Source organism: Rhinolophus hipposideros (assembly GCF_964194185.1).
Source record: "Rhinolophus hipposideros genome assembly, chromosome: 17".
Classification (NCBI taxonomy): domain Eukaryota; kingdom Metazoa; phylum Chordata; class Mammalia; order Chiroptera; family Rhinolophidae; genus Rhinolophus; species Rhinolophus hipposideros.
The window spans coordinates 58,349,793-58,371,061 of NC_138063.1; the positions used below are offsets into that span (position 1 = coordinate 58,349,793).

Consider the following 21,269-nt stretch of genomic DNA (forward strand, 5'->3'; position numbering starts at 1 on the left):
ATGTAATGTGGGGTCCTGGGACAGAAAAGGGACATTAGATAACTCAAGAAATGGGAATAAAGCATAATAAGGTATTGGTTCATTAATTGTGACAAATTTACCATATACTACTATGAGATGTTAACAGTAAGGGAAACTGGGTATGAGGTATGTGGGAACTATCTTCACAACAATTTTGTACATCTAAAACTGTTCTAAAATACAAAGGTTTTTGTTTTGTTTTTTTTTTTAATTAAAAGAAGAAAGAGAGATGGCATCAAAGTAACCTATAAGGGGTTTATTAGAAAACACACCAGGTGAGTCAGGGTTCCTTCAAAGCAACCATGGGAGAAACTGAGATAATTTAGAAACACTTTCCACACTGAACTGACAACAATGCTAACCGTGCCCGAGTGGGAACAAAGCCAAACCGAGGGACAAGGCTTGTGTTCGCAAGCTGGACCTGGGCCCAGGTACGCCCAGGAGTCTCTCTGCAGAAAACCTCAGCTGGCTCACTTCATGTACTTGTCCTGCTGGTCAGCCAGGATTTTGGCCGATGACTTGGCATCATAGAAGAGCTCACTGATCTCCTCAACGTGCTCTTTCTCGATGCTGTCCTTCCCGTTGATCTTAGCAAGCAAGTTGGCCGGGGTCAGCAGCTGCACCGAGTACCTAGTGTGGACAGGGGCCAGGGTAGGAGTGAAATGGTGGCCATAGATAGGAGCCCGCTCCCAGAACAGCTGGAGCACCGACACCAGGGGCTGAGCCCAATGCTGGGCTTGTGCTAGCTGTTGCAGACACAGCAGTCAAGGAGAAATGACAGCTGTCCTTTCTCAGAGAGCTGCAGACCCCTCATTGGAGGGGTCAGAAGTCACTAACATGACAAAGTCCTGCTCCTCCAATCTTTGTCACAGTCTAAAAGTTCTCCAACAGAAGGTAGCTCTACTGCAACTTGAAAGAGATCTCAAACTTAGATGTATACAAATGCCAGGCAGGTAACACGAAGGTCCAGATAGGTTACATTGAACATGACAGGGAAATGAACATACAGCCACCTGAAAGCATAGGGCACATCCAAAGGCAAGAAAATCCAGGAGGTTTTAAAGCACGGCTCCACCCAAACAAAACAGCTTGCAATTCTGCTTCAACCTTAGGAGCGAGGGAAATAGGGACAGGCTGAGAACTATGAAGTCATGATTTCACAAGGAGTCAGGACACTATGGAGGGACATCCTCCACAGGCAACTGCTTCGAGCCGCTGGTGAACAGTCAAGAAAGCAATCTATGTCTGCACTCTTCTCACGATCGCCTATGCTCACCATCCCTACCCAAGACACGCCTGGAGAACAGAATCTACAGGGCCTGAGGCAGGGCCTGGCCAATGAGCTCCCTGCCCTGGACCCTGGTCTCTGGTTCTGTCCATCTCCTCTACCAAGGAGATTGGCCCAGGGTCAGAGCCAGTTCTCTACCACAGGCGTGCATCTGCTACAGGACAATGGGACTTACACCGTTACTCTAGCTTTTTAAACTCCAGCATCTCAATTTAAGAACTCTAAATTGCAATGTCCTGGGACAAGACCCATCACACTAGTAAGGGCAGACATGGTCCTATGCCCTGTGAAAGGAGCCTGCCTTTGTGTCCCGGAACAGACCCCATCCAGGCTGCACAGGCCTTGCAGAGAAGGCACCAGCGGGGTCTGGGGCAGCTCCAGGCAGACACAGGTCCAGGGGACAACCACCTCACCTCAAGGTAGTCTTGGTACCAATCTCCCCCAGGTGGTTCAGCGCCTCTTCACTGATGTTGATTCCCTCTGTCTGGGCACGGATTTTAATGATCTTTTGGAGAAGAAAAACCATGATCAGCAATGAATGACAAGTGTCCCATTTATAAAGTGCTTTAAAAACAACCGTGTTCAGTGTTTCTCACCCCCCCATCATAAGAGCAGCAGAGGCCCAAACCTGGGCTGGTGGGGCAGAGAACCCACCCTTACCCAGGACTGCTGGCTTCAAACACCTCCGGGGTGCCAGCCACACTGTGAATGGCTTTATAGCCGTGGTGTTGCCTTCATACTAACTAGAAAGCAGCTGGTACCCCTGAAGCTGTGCACTAGGGTGGCTCAGCTCCTGTCTCCCAGCCCTTCGCACTCAATCTCCAGACCCAGAAAATAGAGGCCTCTCCAAAACCTGCCAGGCTCCCACACAGTTTTTAACCTTCCCACCTATAAGCACGCAGGGAAGAAGAGACATTTTTTTTATTTACTCGATAAATGACAATGGTTAAATAAATCAAAAAAGTTACTTTTAAAGATTTACCAGCCCTTATACCATCACTGGAAGATATCTAATCTATCCAGAAGAGGCTGACGCTTGTTGCAGTTTACAGCTCGCAGGACCGTGGGACGGGAAGGAAGCTGGCAGCGGGGCTGCTGTAACGCAAGAGGTCCAGCATCTCACAGGCGCGCCGGCACTGAGTGATAAGGGCCAGCTGGGAGAGTGACGTTGTGTGTTGTGCAGCTGAGATAACTCGAGGACTTTGAGCCTCATATAATACAGGAATTTGTCACTATGGCAGCTTCGTAAACAAGATATCAAGAAGCCCTTGTTTAAATTAAAGCCATAAAAACACACCCGGGTGGAGATGTAGGAAGTGGGAAAGACAGAGCCCCCAGCTAAAGCCTTACAAGGGGAAGAGAGGGACCAGAGGTTTAGGAGATGGACACTTCAAACTGGTCTTTCAACTCTCAGGTACAGACCGTGTGGGCAGGAGCTGCAGGTGGAGGGAGTTTAGTGTCCAGAGACACTGATAAGGGACCCAGTATATCAGTCTCTACCATGTTTCCCTGAAAATGAGACAGGGTCTTATATTAATTTTTGCTCCACTAGGATATATTGTCGGGGGATGTCTTATTTTTTCATGTACAACGATCTACATTTATTCAAATAGTCATGTCATCTTGTTCTGGAACATCGTGATAACGTACGAAATGCGTCCGTCTGGCTGACGATCTTAACTGGGGCTTATTTTCGGGGTAGGTCTTATTTTCAGGGAAACATGATATGAATGAGAAAGGCCCTGCTCAGTAAGAAAGTCAGGTCTCGTATAAGTAGGGTAGGAGCTGGGGCTGAGGTGGCAGGGCCAGCAAGCACTCGGGGAGGTGGTTAGGGCTGGAGGGCCACGTGCTGGAAGGAAAGTCTTTCTTTCTGTCAGAAGACTCATACATTTTGTATGAAATGTCCTGATTTCTAAATGTTGGCAACTGGTTTAAATATTTCACACTGCCCCAGCCCCAGAGAAACCTATCTGTTCAGCCAGTGATGCCAGGGTATAACCCGTCAAAAGAATCTTAGCTTGTACGTGAGGGAGTCCACCATCTGGGCTCCAAAGCTAAATGTAGCTGAGCAGAGAAATTACTGCATGAGCAAGAGGAAGGCGGAAAGAGAGTAGGGACAGAGAGCCTTGCTCCTGGCTCCAGCCGCAGGACGCCCCGCTGACCACAACAGTCAGAGTCAAACAGGTTTGTGCTCCAATATAAAACGGGCTTCTTACTGCCAGATGGCGACTAAGGAAACCTCCAGGTCCTGCCAAGAAAAACGTCCCCTGGGGCCTTCAGAAAGTCTAGGGAGATGCAAATATTCAATCCTGGAGCCCGGTCAAGAGGAAAGCTTAAGCTCGAAGCATCTCGTCTTCAGTGAACTGCGCTGAATTGGAAGACAGGCTTCAGAAATGTCAGAGACAGTCTGCTCTCAGGCTCTCTAGAGCAGGTCAGAGCAATCCCAAGAGCTCCTGCTTCAGACTGTTCGGAAATGGACAGTTCATAAATTAGATCTTTAATCATTTAATAACCTGCAGGGATAGTTTATGAGGGTGTCCACACTGATGGCAGAGTACACAAGTTACATTTACTTTGTTTTTAAAAAGTCCTCCCCCAGGCTCCAGTAAAAGTGCTGCGGTTATCCTTGAACCCATTCAGAACAAAGCATTGAAGGTGCTGGCAGTAAGTCTATCCTCTGACTGAGCCAAGACGAGAACCAGCCCAAGAGGCAACCTGCAGTCACTCCTGTGGAGGCACAGGGCAGAGGGGAGCTCGGACTGCATGCTCCGGGCTCAAATGGAAGCAGCAAATGTGGACTGGCTCCGAGTCGGGTCCTAGCAATGCAGCTTATTCTGTGACCATGGGACCCTAGTTGTTCCCAAGCCACAAACCCTGGTTATTGAAAGTTATTGTGAAGACCACAGAAGATGTCTGTGAAGCAGCTACAAGCTGTTAACAGTAATACTTACTGCAGTGGGAAGCGATGGCTGGCCCTGGCCCTTCCCTAAGTTACTGTTGCTGTTTCACTTAGTCCTCACAAGCCCTCCCTCTTTGAAAGGAGGGGGCAGATTTTCCAGTGAACTAGGAGGTCTGGGGCTCACAGAGGTTAACAAATTGCTCAAGTCACTTAGCCACGAAGTGCTCCAAGTGTGCAGGACACTGGGGGCTCCAGTCCCAATGGTAAGGATGGGGAAGGGACCAATTTCTCCTTTGCTTTTGCTTCTGCTTCTATTCAATGAATGCCTTGGCTTCAACCAAGCATTCATCCAAGAGCAAGAGACCACTATCTGGTGACCAAGGGCCCCAGCCATGGACACTTATCTCCTAAATCACGCACACACTTGCTGCCATGAACTTCAACTGTTTGGGTATTCTGTCAATGCTGTTTATAAAGGCTGCATGCTTACTTCGGCACTCCTGGGTACTGGTCAACAAGAAATGTTGGCAGGGCCAGGCAGGACAGGCCACATGTGAGCAAGGCGGCGGCCAGGTAGTACCCAGGAGAGTCAAAAGGAAAGGCTCTGCCGACAAATTGCCAAAGGAACTCCATCCCGAGTTGAGGTATTTCTAGCAGGTGGGAGGCTGGTAGCATGGCACTTAGGAACATGGGCTTCAGGATTAGACAGCCTGGATTCCAGTTAGTCAGGCCTGTCACCTACTAGCCACTGACAAGCTAACTTGGGCATTGAGTTAGCCTAAATCTTGGTTTCCTTATCTTTAAGAATGACAATGATAATAATTCTCCCTATTTCATGCTTACTGGAGATCAAATGGAATCATGCTGGCTAAGCATGTCCACGGACTTAGTATGATATCCAACAAACAGTGCCTGGGTTCTGGTGAGAGGAGAAGGTCCAGGGAGAGAACTTCAAGACATCAGTGCAGCTCTGGTCCACTCCACAGCCCCAGCCTTGGCCTCACGCAGACCCCAGTGAGAGAGAGACCTACACACGGGCAGTAAGACTATCTGGGGCACGGGGTAGGCAGAGCAGGGAAAAAAGTACTGTGTCCCCCCAGTGGGAGCAACCTAAGGTGCAATCCACCACTGAGCAGATGGCCTGGGCTTCTGCAGGGCACAGCCTGGCTTTGCATCGGGGACTTGCTACTCTGTGATTCAGCCATCAAAAGGAAAAGAGACCATGACCGTAACAACTACTGAAGTACCAGTTAGGGGACCAGAAATTCTAAGTGTGCAGTGCCTAGGCACTATTTGGCACACAGTTGGTGCTCCAGCTCCAGATTAAGCAAGAGGTAATTCCTTCAGGAAGAACTGGGACTGTACTCCTCGGGAGAAGGCCCAATCTCATACATCTCTGTCACCCCAGCCAAGCCTAATTCAAACTCAGCTCATGTGGAATTTTGAGCATGCACTCTGTCAGGGACCGAGCTAGATGCTTCCATGTACACCTCCTTGAAGCCTCTCATTTTAAGGTTAAGTTTACGACCTCCATTCCAGGAGCCCCTCTAAACTGTGTGACCCTGCTTCACTATCATCTCTACAGCCAAGGCAGCAGCCCCAGGCACAGCCTCCAAAATCTGCAAGAAACCCACCACTAGTTAGGCCGCTTACAGCCTCCAGGCTCTGCTAAGGCTTGAATGCGCTCGGCCCCTCCCCGCCTTGCGGGAGCCAGCCCGCTGTGAGTTCTGCTGGGACAGAGTGCCTGGCTTCACCCTCTGAGTAGAAGTGCCCTCCAGATAGGACCTGGCCAAGAGGCTATCGCTCAGTCCTATGCCTCTTCCCCAGAGCTGGTAGTCTCCCTAATGGCTGTCATCAGTCAGTATTTTTCACTATACCTATCCCGAAGTTTATACGAAGGGATATGGGCAGCTGAGGTTTTGTGATACTTCAGGCCCACCCATCTCTTGGATGGAGGGACTGAGCTCTGGAGTCCTGTGACTTGCCCAAGGCAGGCGCTCAGTGGTGGGACGGTGGTGGGAGCCAGGTCTGCTCTGTGGATGCTTTCCTGCCTGGCATCAGGGAACACTGGGAGCAAACAAGGGCGGCAGAGAGGGGCACGGGGAGGCAGGCTCACTTGTTTCATTTCCTGCGGCGTGTACAGCATGGTCCGGATGATCATCACTCGGTCCAGAAGGTCGAGAGGGATGCCGTGAGGAGAGGTGATGTCCTCTGTGCCCCTGGGAGAGCCAGAACGACCACATCAGCACAGGCTCTGACACCAGAAACTGAATACTGGAAACATGGCTAAGGCACTCACAATGACAAAACAGCTAATTCACATCCTAAGAATCAGAGCCAGGACCACAGGGGAAATAGACTACCATTCAGGTGTCATCAAAACCAACTTCATTATTTTAGCAAATATCAATACCATAGGAAATTTGGGGAAGAGAAAAAAAAAAGCCACCTAAGATCATATTATATATAGATATTTGCCAAATTTTCATACATACATTTTTATAAATTACGCTACGTATGTAGATTTTTTTGCTTTCGTCCATGTTGCTTCAGTCTTAATAACCCATCAAGTATTTAACAAAACCCAAATTGTTGGGCATTTAGGTAGTTTCCAATTGTCGGTGTTTTTATTAACGATGCTTTGATAATACTTCTATGCATACAACCATGAATATTTCCTCAGTAGCTCTCATAGTGTCTGACACAATCCTGAACATCTATTCGAATAAACAAATGGATGAATGAATGTCCTAATTTATACAGCTACACAAGTGATCTGATTTTATTGCATTATAGCCAGTGCTGGGTACTGTAATTTTTAAAGATTTTGCTGCTTTAATGGTTTAGAAAAAGGGTAACACTTTATTTGAATTTGCATTTCCTTGATTCATTTGAATGCTTTCCCTTATACGCACTAGTTATTTCTTTGTGGGGAATTGTCCAATCATGTCCTTTGCCTATTTTCCTCTTAAATCCTTAACCAAGCCATAGGAAGAACAGCTCAGGAGAGGAGCCTGTCAAACCCACCGGGCCTCGAGGTACCAGCTATCTGCCGGGATGCGTTGGGCAGATCTGGTAGCCAGTAGGACTGGGCTTCAGCCACAGCGTCTGGAAGCCCATATGCTCTGGGCTTCTGCCTCAGCATTTGGGAAGCACAGCAGCAGAATGTCTCCATCAGCACCGTTTCTGGTGCCAGACTAGGGTCTAGGGTCAAAACTTATCAATTTAACAAAGAACAGGGACAGGTCATTTGGATTTAATTCTTAATATTGAAATATTTGGTTTCAAATATAAATAAACATTGTACATATAGAACTTCAGTAAAAAAATATATCTGCTGAAATTCTATTCAGTCAGTTGAAGTGTAAATGTATACTTATGACTGCAAGAATAAAATGCTTTTCTGATACATACTATAATAGGATGAACCTTGAAACCATTATGTAAGTGAAAGAAGGCCAATTACAAAAGGGCAAATATTGTATGATTCCACTTATAGGAAATATCTAGAAAAGGCAAATTCTTAAAGACAGAGTAGAACAGAGATTACCAGGGCCAGGGCGAAGGGGAAAATGGGACTTACTATTTAAGGGGTACAGAGTTTCTGTTTGGGATGATGGAAAAGTTTTGGAGATGGACGGTGATGATGACTGTAAAACAGTGTGAATGTAATTAATGCCACTGCATTGTACACTGAAATCGCAAATTCCACATTATATACATTTTACCACAATAAAAACAATTCAAAAAAAATGCTATGAATAATTGCTAAATATAATATAAAAATAATTAAGATCTTTTAAAATAAATAGGGAAATAGAATAATAGCAAATATAAATATTAAGGTAACTAGAGAAAACAAATCTCTTCCACCAACAAGTCATTCTAGAATTATAAAAAATAATTGTAAAGATTAAATTCTATTATGATTCCAATTCTGGTATTTGGTTTGCCTGCAATCTTCACATTAAACAGAATAACCTTTAAAGGCTACATTTAATTTTAGTTATTTAATTCTATTTAGGCCATAAGTTTGAGGCTTCTTAAGTCCTATCTGGGAACTCTCTTGAGAATTCTTGGGAAATCTTTAAAAGATCTCATCTTTACCACATTAAAATATCCCAAATTCTGTAACACTCATCATAAATTATCTTCGATTCAGACATAATATAACAAATATTAAGTCTAAAGAAGAAATGGTTAGAGAAAAATGAAGTACTTCCTAATCAAACTCCAAAATAGCAGAATTTATAAGAATGCATTAAGAAAATTTCTTATAGCTTTGAGTCTATAAAATTAAAAATTTAAACAAGTCTGCTTAAAGGCTGCTAAGCATTTTTCAAGAATTAAAGACAAAATATTTTTGAAATTTGTCCAAGCTATGAACTTTAGATATAATTCCTTTTAGAAAACATATTAGTGAAAAAAGGTTTCTGGAATTCTATTCTGCTAGGTACAAAAGGGCCTGTGACATTGCCGAGCAGGCCAGAGCATGGAGTCCCTATTTACCAGGGCTCCTGCATGGGGTGGTGACCCCAGGAGGAGCTCTCAGTGTGGACCAATTACTGTTTGACAAGGCAGCCATAATCGTCACATTACATTATAAAATTGCTCACAATAAACTGCAATGATAACTATATTTTGGCTAAAACTGCAGACTTATTCTTATAATTAAAATTTCATTTCTGGCTTTGGTCTCAGCCTAATACTGATTTCACCACTTTGCTATTTGACAACTGTTCAAACTCTGTTAATGGTGTGCCTCCTCCAGACGTAGTTTTGGGTTGTGAGGACACAGGCCCAATTCTCCTTGGAATTCAATATGATGTATCTGTAGGAACAAGGTAATTACGCTTTTAGAAATTTACCCTATAGCTATACCTACATGTGTGCAGAATGACTGACTCATTTGTGAATACGTCCCTTTCACTATAACTCAGGGTTCCTCAAATACTTTTTTGTGGTGGACTGTCCTGTGCGTTTTAAGATGTTCGGCAGCATCCCTGGCCTCTACCCACTAGATGCCAGCAGCACCTCCAGTTATGACAAGTACAAATGTCCCTGGCTGAAAATCACTGCCTGACTGCTTTTTTATGTAACCCTGTAACTGCAAGGACACAGATAACACAATGCTTCTATGAGGACAGGAAGTGCAGTCAAGAATACTTCTCTGGGTAACACGAAGGGTAATTCCCGTAAGCTCAGTGGACACAGCAAGAGTGCTAAGAAGAAAGGCATTATTTGATTTTTTGATGAGACTGACAAAGCAATTCAATGAAGTAAAAACAGTTTTTTCATCAAATGGTCCTGGGACACATGCAAAGGAATGAAGCTGGACAGACTTATTCTTCGTGCCAGACACAAAAATTAACTCTAAGTGATCAGAAAACTAAATTTGAGCTACAACTAGAAAACTCTTAGAAGAACTCATAGGTGTAAAGCTCTGTCACCTTCGATTATGCAATGAATGGTTTCTAGGATATGACACCAAACACAGACAACAAAAGAAAAAACAGATAAATTGGATTTCATCAAAATTAAAACTTGTAAATCAAAAGACATTATCAAGAAACTGAAAAGACAATGTATAGAGTGGGAGAAAATATTTGCAAATCATATATCTGGTAAGGGTCTCGTATCCAGAATACATAAAGAATTCTTACAACTCAGTAATAAAAAGACAAATAACCCAAATGAAAAATGGGCAAAAGATCACAAACAGATAATCCTCCCAAGAAGATAGACAAACGGCCAACAGGCACATGGAAGGATGCTAATCACTAGCCATCAGGGACATGCAAATCAAAACCACAATGGGATACCACTCACACCCATTAGGAAGCACCAAAGAGACATTAGGAAGCACCGAAGAGACAGACAATAACAAGCGTTGTTGAGGATGGAGGAACCCTTGCACACTGCTGGTGAGAATGGTGCAGCCACTGTGGAAAACAGTCTGGCAGTTCCTTGAAAGCTTAAGCAGAGTTACCAATTGACCCATATTTTGGAATGCTATTCAACCTTAAAAACAAGTAAGTACTGAGGCACGCTGTAACATGGGTGAGCCTTGACAACAACACACTAAGTGAAAAAGCCAGACACAAAATAAAAAACACATATTGTATGGTGCCATTTATAGGAAATGTCCAGAAAAGGCTAATGCATAGAGACTGAAAGTAGATTACTGCTTGCCAGGGCCTGCGGGCAAGGGCTGGGGAAACACCAGGTGGGGTGGGATGGGGTGGTGTGCAGGTGGAGGTGGCAGGTAGCTGCTGATAGGCACAGAATTCTTTTTTGGGGTGATAAAAATGTTCTAAAATAGATTGTGGTGATGATTGCACAACTTTGTATGTTAAAAACCCCTGAATTTTATACTTTAGCTGGGTGAATTGTATTACGTGTGAATTTTATCTCCATAAGGCTCATTTTCTAAAAAGTGCTACTTGGGATGTCTTCTGCCACAGGGTTACACTGAATTGAGACTACACTGTTTCTTAAGTCTCCACACTTTAATGCAATAGTAACTTGTGGAGAGCAACTCCTACAAAGACTCCTTAACCCCAGGGAGCTATTTCTCCACAGGAAAAGAAGAGCTCTCAGTTTTTAGAGCTGGAACAAGGGACAGGCTCTCCTTGAAGAGCTGAGGATCCTGCTGCCTGAAAGGGACCTTAAGGTGAGGGCAGAGCCAGTGCAGCTTCACCTCCTACTGAGCCCATGGATGTCTCTCCTCCCAGGAGGAGTGTGAGGCATCATGGGAGATGCCTAGGGCCAGGTGCTGCTCTGGGAATGGCTCCCCTATCCCCCTGTGCACAAGGAAAGGTGATGTAGAGGTCTTAGGGGCTGTCTGCACTTCCACAGCCACTTATCACCACTGTGTACATTCCCTTTATGCCACCACCATTAAAGCTCGACCTCTACTCACTGACTGGGCCACTCTGGAAAGCAGCCCAGGAGAGCAGGGATGGCATGGGCTTTGAAGTCAGATGGCACTCAGGCTTGTAGCCCACAAAGGTCACTCCTGTGTGACTCTGGAGATAATGTCACTTGCCCACAGGGGGTCAGGGTGCCCTGAGATTACATGAGACGACCTATGCAGACTACTCTGGACAATTTCTGGCACAAAAGAAGCCCTCAGTTACTGTTGAGTTCCCTTCCTCCTCCCTTTCCTTTTGAATTCTGGAGGTCAGATATGAGTCTGAAGGCAAGAAAGCTCAACACCTCCCCTCTAGGGGTAGAGTCTGATGGGCAGTTTAGTTAGATGTTGCCAAAACTGTACATATATTCCAGAAATTCCACCATTTTGCATCTAAACCAATCTTGTCGAGAGCATGGGCTCTGAAGTTCAATGCTCCAAATCCCAGCCTTGCTTCTGAGCTATGTGATGCAGGCCACGTGCCCCATCCTGGTCCAGCCTCGGTATCTTCATCTGAACAACAAGAACAGCAGTCCTTTCCTCACTACGTTGAAGTGAGAGCAGCAGTGTGCCTAGCACACAGAAAGAGGTTTTCAATACATGTTGGCTATTATTTTTATCACTGCTATTTCGGCATTATTATCACTACTAAACAAATTTCCCACTAGGGCTCGGCACCAAAATCCTCTTGTAGAGCACACTCCCGTTTTAGTTACCTCTGTGGGCCTGCACAAGACCCACACTCTGAGCATCTTCCTTCCACTTGGGTGACTGCAGTCTGGCAACAGTGAGCAGCCACAGCTTCAAGCAACCCTTGATCAAATCAGTCAGGATAGGGCTGGGGCCAAATCTCCCACATTGCAGGCTGACCAGAGCTGTTCCCAACGAGCAGTTCTGTGATCAAAGCCACCTCCCTATGCACCTTTGTCCTTGATGGGATGGGACTAAGAGGAGGAACTGAGTCCTAAGAGATCTTGCTCCTGCCAGAGCTGCCACGCTCTCCTGGCACCCGCTGGGCTGGCTGATCTGTGAGGGAAGAGAGCCTGCGAGCAGAGTTCCCCAGCAGGGGGCGCCATGTGTCCAGGCTGAGCCCTTCCACCAGTTGTGCTACGGAAGGCAGGCCAGACCGAAGCAAGGCAAGTCCAGCCAACCTCTGGGGCCTGTGTGGCAGGGACATCAGGCTCCCTGGGCATCAGGCCACATGATCTGGTTTCCAGATGCTGCCCAGGTAGCCAGGCTCCTCTCACCAACAGCCGACCTGGACCTGGAACAAGCCTGCCCTCCAAGACTACAGAAGATCTGTAACAATGGTGTTGCCAGGGCAGCATTACAGGGATTCAGAGTGACTACAAGACGCTGCTATATGAACTGGAATCACGCACACAAGTCCCAATGCCCCGCCAACTGAGGGGGACCTGAAGGCTTCCCGCCCCAGCGTCAGCAGCACCACATCTGAACGACCTCCATGGAGACAAACATACTCCATCAGGAGCCAACTATACTGGATGTGACCCACCGCCATCCAAGACGCAGTCTCGGTGAACCAGCAATCTGAGTTCCTCACTCAATGTGGCTCCGGCTCTGTGCTGAGACACTCAAAGACCGTGGGGTCTCTTTCTGGATTGCCAGCACGCCTGCTGCCAGGAGCACACGACCTCCAGGGCGCTGTTCCCCTCACTACTCTGCTGCAGGCTTAAAAAGGGCTCCTCATCACCCCGCTTCATGACTCCAGCACTGCTTGGATCAGGCCCCGACTTTCAAACAGAAGCAGAGAAAATCAATAAAACGAGAAAACTACGAAGTATGGGATACTGATAGGCTTGTGAGCTGGGAAGATGGTGTGTTCTCTGGGGCTCACAAGCCTACAGAATGCTCAGGAGAAAAAAGAACCTCAACCAAGTCCACCATCCCAGCCCTGGGCCCATCTCCGCAGGGTGAGCATTATATAAGCCTCTGCCTTCCAGATGTCAGCACCTCCCCTTTACAAAAGCAGGCCTAAGGGGGAGGGGGCAGGCACCAGTGTGGCTCCAAGGAGGTCTGAAATAGCGAAAAATCCGGTTTTGTTACAGGTTTCACTGTCAGAAAGACGAGGGCTCTCATCCTATTTTTATGACCAGAAGCAAGTTATGCTGCCACTGTTTCTTCATTGAAAAATGAAGCCAAGAATACTCACCTCCCTAGTATGAGGAACTAGTATGAGGAGCTAGTATGAAGATAGAAGTTAACATGTGTAATATCACGCGAGGCCAGACCGTATGACCTCCCCTTTGCCCACTCCAACTGCATGACCAAATCATACCACATTGTAACCCCGTGGGAGGCCCTTATATTCAGTAACCGGGTGGCTGTTGCCTTTGGTGACCATGACAGATTGAGGCTGACACAGGAACGACCTCTGAAGGCAAGCCATTTGGTCATGTTTCTCTCGAAATGCACATGACTTCCCCTCATCCCCATCCCAATTCTGACATAATAGGTTTAAAGTGACTCAAGAGGAACAAATGAACCCAGGTAGAAGGTGGAAAACCCTCATGGCTAGCAGGCAGCCACCTACCTGATGACACAGTTGCCCCGGTTGGATGCAAAGATGACGATGGGGGCAATAGAAGATTCCAGGGCCCGGTGAAGGTAAGTGAAGCACTCGATGTCCAGCATGTGGACCTCGTCAACAAAGAGCACACCTGGAACCAGCTCAGCAATGCCCTGATCAATGTACTTGTTCACCACCTTGTTAATCTCCCCGCGAAGTTTATCTAGGAGACAGCCAGGGTGCGCAGGCCAGGTCAGTACCAGGTGGGGAAAACTGTCACCTCTTCTCTTCTCCCTCCATCTGAATTCAACCCAAACCCAAATTGGGAGCATGGTTTTACTGCTAGCTATGTGACCCCAGGCAAGTGATGTCCCCACTCCAGGCTTCAGTTTCATGACCTGAAAGTAGGGATAATCACACCAGAGGTCACAAAAATGGCAGCTTCTCCTCGAGATGTACTTTAAGTCACACTCCCCGCCAAGCTGTAGTACTCACACCCACCCAAACTTAGCTCCCTGCCTGTTCCCACAAACACGAGTTTGGGAGCCCTGGATGAAATGATTTTCCATGAACAAATTTTCCTGTTCTGCACTGATAAATGACCTTTTCTTTTGGCCCTGTATGACAAAGCTTAATTACTGTTCAGTCAAGTGCCTGGACGAAGGAATGGAGGAATGAATAGAAGTCGCATGTAGAATCCTCGCTGGAAGGAAAACCATGAGGAATAAAAGGTTCTCAGGAAAGGTCCAAGCTCAGAGCTCTAAGAAGAAAGAGTCTCTCAAAAGTTAACTCGTCTAAGGTCACAGTTGTCATTTTCCAAATCAGCTCCTGTGCTGCCACCAGGAGGAAGCTGCTCATAAACACAGAAAGTGAAGAGTTGATGGAGCATCTCCCACGTCATCTCCCTACGAGGTAGGACGGCCGAAAGAGGGTGCATAGTGAAAATCAGGTTAAAATAGAGAAACTGCTCTTGGCAACTCTAGTAGAAAGGTCTCAGCTCACTCCACTGGCTAAAATGTTAAAGAAAATTGATGCTTTAATGTTTAACATTTTAAGGTGACAAAGCTGTAAGTGGTCAATAGAGGAAAAAAGGGACGTACCAGTTGGGAAGAGAAGCAGGGTAAACTAGAGGTCCACAAGGGAGTAGCCACGTTCCTGCCAAACCCTGCAAAGTGCCCAGGAGGCTGGGCAGAGAGGGCTGCGGAACCCTGGCAGGGGAGGAGGATTCGGTACCTAGGCAGCAGAGCTCGTCGTGCTTAGATGTGTTTTGGCAGGAGCTAGCCTGAAGAAATGGGGTGATACAATCCACATTTTTGGGACCTCAGAGAGACCGGAGACAGTGACATCCATCTCTGAAGATGAATGCAAGGATACTGAATGCAGTCAAGAGAGTGTGCTAGCACGCAGGAACAGAGAGCACATGGTCTCCTGTTGGCTGTCTAAACCAGCCAGAGATTATTAGGATAGAATCAGGATTTGAAGGAAGAGGAAGAAAGCACCCGTCCCGAGGCACTTCCTCAGCTTGGGGAGTCACTCACAGAAACTCACACAGGAAGGATATCAGAATCCAGGGTCCTCCAGCTCTACTTATGGCTCACAGGCCTCGCTGTTTCTCTTACCTGTGATTTCTGTCTTCTTCGGCTTCATTAACTGGCCCATCATAGATAGGATGTCTTGTCCCCCCTATGAAAGAAAAGATTTAGAGTCAGTCTTGCTTTCAAAGGCAGCTGCAAAAGCCTCACCACCACCCCCCCTCCATCCCACTAGTTCCCAATGTCAACTTGACATGGGGTCCTGAGGTGTGCAGACCCTAGACAGCTCCACTGGAAAGCTTGAGGAGCTTCTAAACACAGGACTTCTTAAGAGGTTCTCCCTGACCTGCAAGAATCAGATGAAATCTCTTCATGGGAAGTACAAACTCTGTTGGGCCTGTCCCTGCCTCCATCTCTAGCCATATCTTTTTCCAATCCCACATTCCTTGATTAGCCATAAAGGACTCTTAACCCTTCCCTGAGCACCCAAGCTCTGCTATGACTAAATGCTTTTGCGTATTCTAGTCTATCTGCCAGGAACTGCATTCGCTTTCTTGGGAAGCTCCCAGTTATCCACCAAAGTGCAGGTCAAATGCCCTCTGGGGGGGCGTCTGACCCCTAACCCTGTCCTGATGCTGCAGCTCCCTCGGGGGCAGATGGACTGTCAAAATAGCTATAAGGACATACCTAATAGTGTTTCCATGTCTCCTCTCACTAGACTTGGCCACACAGTCACGTTAACCTAGTCCTGACCTAGCGCTGCTCAGAATCTAGTGAACCTGTGCCTGCATCATAGCAGATCCCTAACAGACTCACCACCTGCCTGCACGCTCCCCGATGCAATCGGTAAGAAGAGGCTGCTGTTTTGTCGCTTACCAAGCATTTCATGATCACCTGTTGGTTACCAGGCCCTGGGACACAGAGGTGCTCACCGAATGTTCAACAGTAAAAGGTAGCAAATGTTTCCTGAGTTCTTACAACACCTGGTCCTCAAAACAGCCCTGCAGGCAGAACTATTGTGCCCTTTTCACAGAGGAGGAAACTCAAAATCAGAGAGCCCTAAGTCACAGAAAACCCGAAGACCCAAAGTAACTAACTAGCCGAGCTCAGTAGTGCTGGCGTAGCACAATCCCTGACCTCCACTTCTCAGCCCAGCATTCTTTCCATGTCACAGGCTTCCGGGAGGTTGGCTTGGGGACAGCCATTCCACAAGCAGAGGGGATCTGCTGGTCCAAGCAATCTCGTGGCCAGGGCTTCAAGGGCTAAAACATCCACGGATCCAATTTCAAGTTAGAAAGCCTATTCCTTGCTAGTGAAGAAGTGGCCTCTCTTAGTGAAGAGGAAACCAAACTGAAAGACTACCAGCAGGAAAGAGTTGGGTTTTTTAAATCAAACATTTTCCAGCGCTGTCATAAACTCACACTGTACTTGCTCCCATTGTATTCGTCAAGGCACAAGTATCCATGTTCTACTCAGCATGAAGCGCACATATGATCTGCTCAAAGTTATAAAACTGTAGATTTTGCTAAGCAGGAGGAGAGACAGCTTTGTCAGGCTCTCCGAAATCCTGCAAGAAAAGGGCTCAAATAACACTCCTGCCCTCCCACCATTAAGACCCAGAGAATCCCAGGTGTGAGCCTGCTGCTACTGGAGAAAAGCCACAGAAGAAGCTGCCTAGCTCAGGCCCAGGAGTCTGGCTGGGATAAGGAACCATACACATGAAATCATCTGTGACTAGCGCATTTGAATTAGAACAAAGGAGTCCCTCGTAGCTCATGTCGCTGTTAATTGCTGAATATTACAGATAGAAGAGGACTGGCTGCCCTTAGAAACAGGAGCGAGACTGACAATTTATTCCCAGAACTTCCATGCACAAGCAAAAAGGTTTGTGTGCCAGGTCCTGCTGGTATGAAGGCAGTACCTGGGGCCGAGCATTGGCCACGTCCAAGTCATGCAAGGTCACATCCTGGATGATTTCTTTCTTCTTGTGCACATCCCCCTTTGGCAAGGGGACATACTCTTCAGCTTCAAGGTCGAATTCTGTGGCATAGGTATCACACCTGCCCTGTCTCTGCAAAATGAGAGAAACCTCAGTGCCTGGGGAGTTTTCACTGCCAACTCCCCAAATGGCACATTGCTAAATAAGATAAAAGTCTCAGTTCCCAAGTGTGGCCCTGACAGCCTACTTGACAAACTCCAAATATGTCCCACGCCCCTGCTGCCAAGAGAAGGAAGCTATCTGTTCATCACTGGGCTCCAAAAACCCAGTTGAAAAACACCTGATACTTTCTCCAAGAACCTTTTCCCTCCTCTCTTTTAACTGTATGCAATTCCTGATAAAGGGCAAATCCAGTAGATTAACTGGAGACAGAGGGAGCTGTTCAGACTCTTTTGTAGGTGGGTGATTTATCGTATGATATGAAGTATTATGCTCATCCATTAAACAGTGAGGAACACTGTACAGGACACTGAAAATCAGATATAGAAAGAATGCCAACCAATGCAGCATTCCTTTCCACATGCATAGATCTTGGGAAGAAAATACCAAAGAGATAAAAGGAAGATTAAACACACCGCACATTTCAATTTGAAAATGACTATCGTTGTTTTGCTTTCTCACCATGTACTCTCCCTCTAGACAGGTGTTTTAGTATTTTTTTAACAGCCTGTTTTAGAATAAAGATAAAGGGAAAGCAAACTTTATAAACATATAGGGGCAACTGCAGCATTGTATCAGACACCTCATACCCCCTGAAGCAAGCAACTGCCTGGTCACCTGGGTCTCCTCATGGCAAACAAATCACAGCATTACCTTCACGGCTCCACTGTTGGCTTCAATGTAAATCACATCTCCAGCCTCTACTCGTTCTTTTTGCAAACTTTCAAAAATGCTGGGGTCGAGCTTAAAATTAAAAAAAAAAAAAAGTAAATCAGAGACCTTTAATACATATTATATTTACTTCTGACATACTGTAAAGTATCTTTCCATTAAGAGACTTGAAGTAGCTAATGACTGTATGGAGACAGTGTCTTTGTATGTGTGTATTAGGATGTGTGAGACTGGCTGTGGGGGTGTTAGTGTCCTAGAGAGAAAGCGGGAGAGTGAGCGTATCTGCGTGCAGGGCAGAGAGGGGGACCAGGGAAGACCTAGGCTCCTTCTTCCCTTCACTCCTAAAGTTGCAAACTGGCAAATATGGCTCTGACTACTTTTAGGTGGCCTATACTGTCCATGGGGCCACACGCCCCAACATCCCTTTAGACACTGCTGTCCCTGTTTCAGTCTTTCGCATTCCTCACCTCAGGTACAGATGGAACTTTCTGCAACTGAAGCCAAAGCCTGCTTATTCTTTGTAGCTGGCATTCTGTGAGCCTATGATTTTGGACAAGGCTCTTTGAGCCTCAGTTTCCTCATCTATATAACAGCATCCAGGTGTGATCATAGATATGTAAAATTCAAAGGGAAACATAAACCAGGATCTTTCCCAAGCCTTTTGATTCAAATCCCAGTGTTTACTCCCTTGGGCCTGCCTGTTTATATCTCCAGGCAAGTAGCACATTTTGGGAACTGTTGCTTTTCTCCACATCATCCAGATTCAGGCTACTCTTGGTGATCATTTTTTGTAAGAAGTCAGTATTTAGAAATAAGTTTCTCTTGGTTAAACTTCACATTTTATAATGTAAAAAAATCTTGGGATTTGTCACAAACAAAATTAAAGAGTAAAAACCCAGGACTCAGTGAAAGAAACCAGACACAAAAGAACACATATTGTATGATTCCATTTGTATGAAATGTTCAGAAAAGGCAAATATATAAAAACAGAAAGAAGATTACTGATTGCCAAGGGCTATGGGTAGGAATGGGAAGCTACTATAAATGGGCATGAGGTTTCTTTTGGGGTGATAAAAATGTTCTAAAACTGGATGGTGGAGATGATTGTACAACTCTGTAAACAGACTTAAATTCCTTGAGTTGTACACTTAAAATGGGTGAATTTTATTTAAAATTATGTCTCAGTAAAGCTGTTGCAAATGGTAATCAGAGGAACAAAGTCCTGGGCTCTGCCTCACTCGCTGGGTGGTGCCCAATGGCCTCCTGGAGCACTGCCGTGAGCAGGAGGGACAGTGGTTGGTAAGCCCGACACAGGGCCTGGGATGAGGGAGGCACTCCATACTGATGGCAAATATGGTATTCTCCTTCACATTACCCACCCAAGTATTTGAGCTCCATCTATCCAACTATCTTACACATATGCTCAAACTAGCTAGAAGTACTCATTTTGGAAGAAACCATGAAATCTAAACTGCATGCCTCATCCTACATTGGAGTATAGTTTTGTTTTTGTTTTTGTTTGCTTCAAGCATTTTTATATAGGTTAATTCTCGAAAGGTGGCAGATCCTACTAAGAAATCTAATTAATACCAAACAAGAGAGATGAGGAGCAAATTTAAAAGATTCATTTGCACAGGCATGCTCCTAAGATGGAAACCCTATTAGAAAAAAGAAAAATGGCCCTTCGAAAAACAGACATTTTTATGATCTCCATAAAGCAGTGACCAAGTACCACCTTACAGAATCAAAGAACCATAAAATCAGAGTGAAGCAAAAATGGAGAAATTATATCATAAACTGCGGTCAATCTACCACAGTTTACAGATGGGAAAATAGAGGCCCAGAGAGCTCAACTGACTTCCAAAGGTCACACAGCAAGTTGGAGGGTGCTCTACCAAGTAACTAGCTGTATGATCCTAGGACAACTGCTTAACCTCTTTATGAGCCTCAGTTGTCCTTTATCTGTTGGAAATTACATACACACACACACACACACACACACACACACACACACACACAGTTGTAAACAACAATGGAAATATTTGTTGACACACTTTGCCCAGGGCCTGGCACAATAAATGAGAGCTATGATACTAATATTATTTATTATTAATAATAAGGCAAAGCCTACAATCCATATTGGCCCATTTCTCTAACTGAAGGTCCTCACAATAACATCAACAGCCACCACGTCTTAGGTAACTAGGCATCACATCCAAAGCTACAACTTTTATCCTTAAAAGAATTCTACGATAGGTAATTTTTATTCCCATTTAACAGATAAAGAAACTACTGCTCAGAGACAGAAGTAAATAAAATAAAAAAGTAAGAGCTATCTTTATTGATCCTCCTGTGTACTGGCCCTATACTTGGTACTGCTTTAACCATATAACACCTTCAAACGGCCTGTAACAACCATCAGCCACAGTGCACAGACGAGGAAACCAGGACAGAGAGGTTACACTACCTGCCCAAGGCCACACAGTGCTGAGAGATTCTGAGGCAAGAGAAGAGTCCACAAACATGTACTCACTTTCAATTGTTTGGTTCCTTTGGCTGTTTTGAGTCCTATGATTACATGGCTAATGGTTTTGCCATACCCCCCCATGGGGTTCTCTGTCTCACACGGAGTTAGCTCTGTGACTTCGCCTTCATAAACCTCCTTGGTCTCCTTTATCCGCAGCCCTGGAAAAGATGGCAGACAAGACCTGGTAAGAAGCAGAATTCTCTCTCTTACTCCTTTAACAGCCTTTTGAGCCACAAAACTTCCATGTCACAAGAACTGACAAGTCAACTTTACTGATGTATATTCAAGGGTTTCATCCTGGGGAGAAAAGCACTAGAAACAAAACTATAAACTGGAGGAGTTATTCAGAATGCAGAAAAACAATTTTATTTTAGGTTTTCAAAGGGACTTCCTAGGTTCAAATCTAGAACTAAACAGAGAAGCTGTAATTCTCAAAATGGTTTCAGACATCTGCTACACCTCCAAGGGGGTGAGACTTAGTGTCAGCCTCTGATCCAGCCTCTGAACCCAAACGATCCTACTCCACGAGAGAAGCAACTGTGTGTGCCTCACTACACCCCTTCTGACACCCGCAGGCTTACGCACGGTAACTATACTAATCAAAGCTCCGTGCTGACAGCAGGTGATACCTGATCCGGCCAGGTGTTCTGGGCCTCAGACTGACACTGTGCACCTCAAAAAGAAATACTCAGTGTCATTCATTAGTTTCAGGTTGTTTTATGTTTTCCA

At 45.7% G+C, this 21,269-nt stretch overlaps 1 protein-coding gene across 1 annotated transcript in view; it reads right to left on the bottom strand.

Annotated features, from left to right (window-relative positions):
• Positions 1-230: 230 nt before the first annotated feature.
• RUVBL1 (RuvB like AAA ATPase 1) overlaps positions 231-21,269 on the bottom strand; it is a 44,896-nt gene continuing 23,857 nt past the window's right edge. The window contains exons 4-11 of the mRNA XM_081078345.1: positions 20,547-20,698; positions 17,996-18,085; positions 17,105-17,254; positions 15,271-15,334; positions 13,676-13,874; positions 6,325-6,427; positions 1,723-1,814; positions 231-651 (exon numbers count right to left, since the gene is read on the bottom strand). Of these exons, the coding sequence (XP_080934471.1) occupies positions 492-651; positions 1,723-1,814; positions 6,325-6,427; positions 13,676-13,874; positions 15,271-15,334; positions 17,105-17,254; positions 17,996-18,085; positions 20,547-20,698 (1,010 nt within the window). The 3' untranslated portion in view covers positions 231-491. The remainder of the gene's footprint in view (positions 652-1,722; positions 1,815-6,324; positions 6,428-13,675; positions 13,875-15,270; positions 15,335-17,104; positions 17,255-17,995; positions 18,086-20,546; positions 20,699-21,269) is intronic.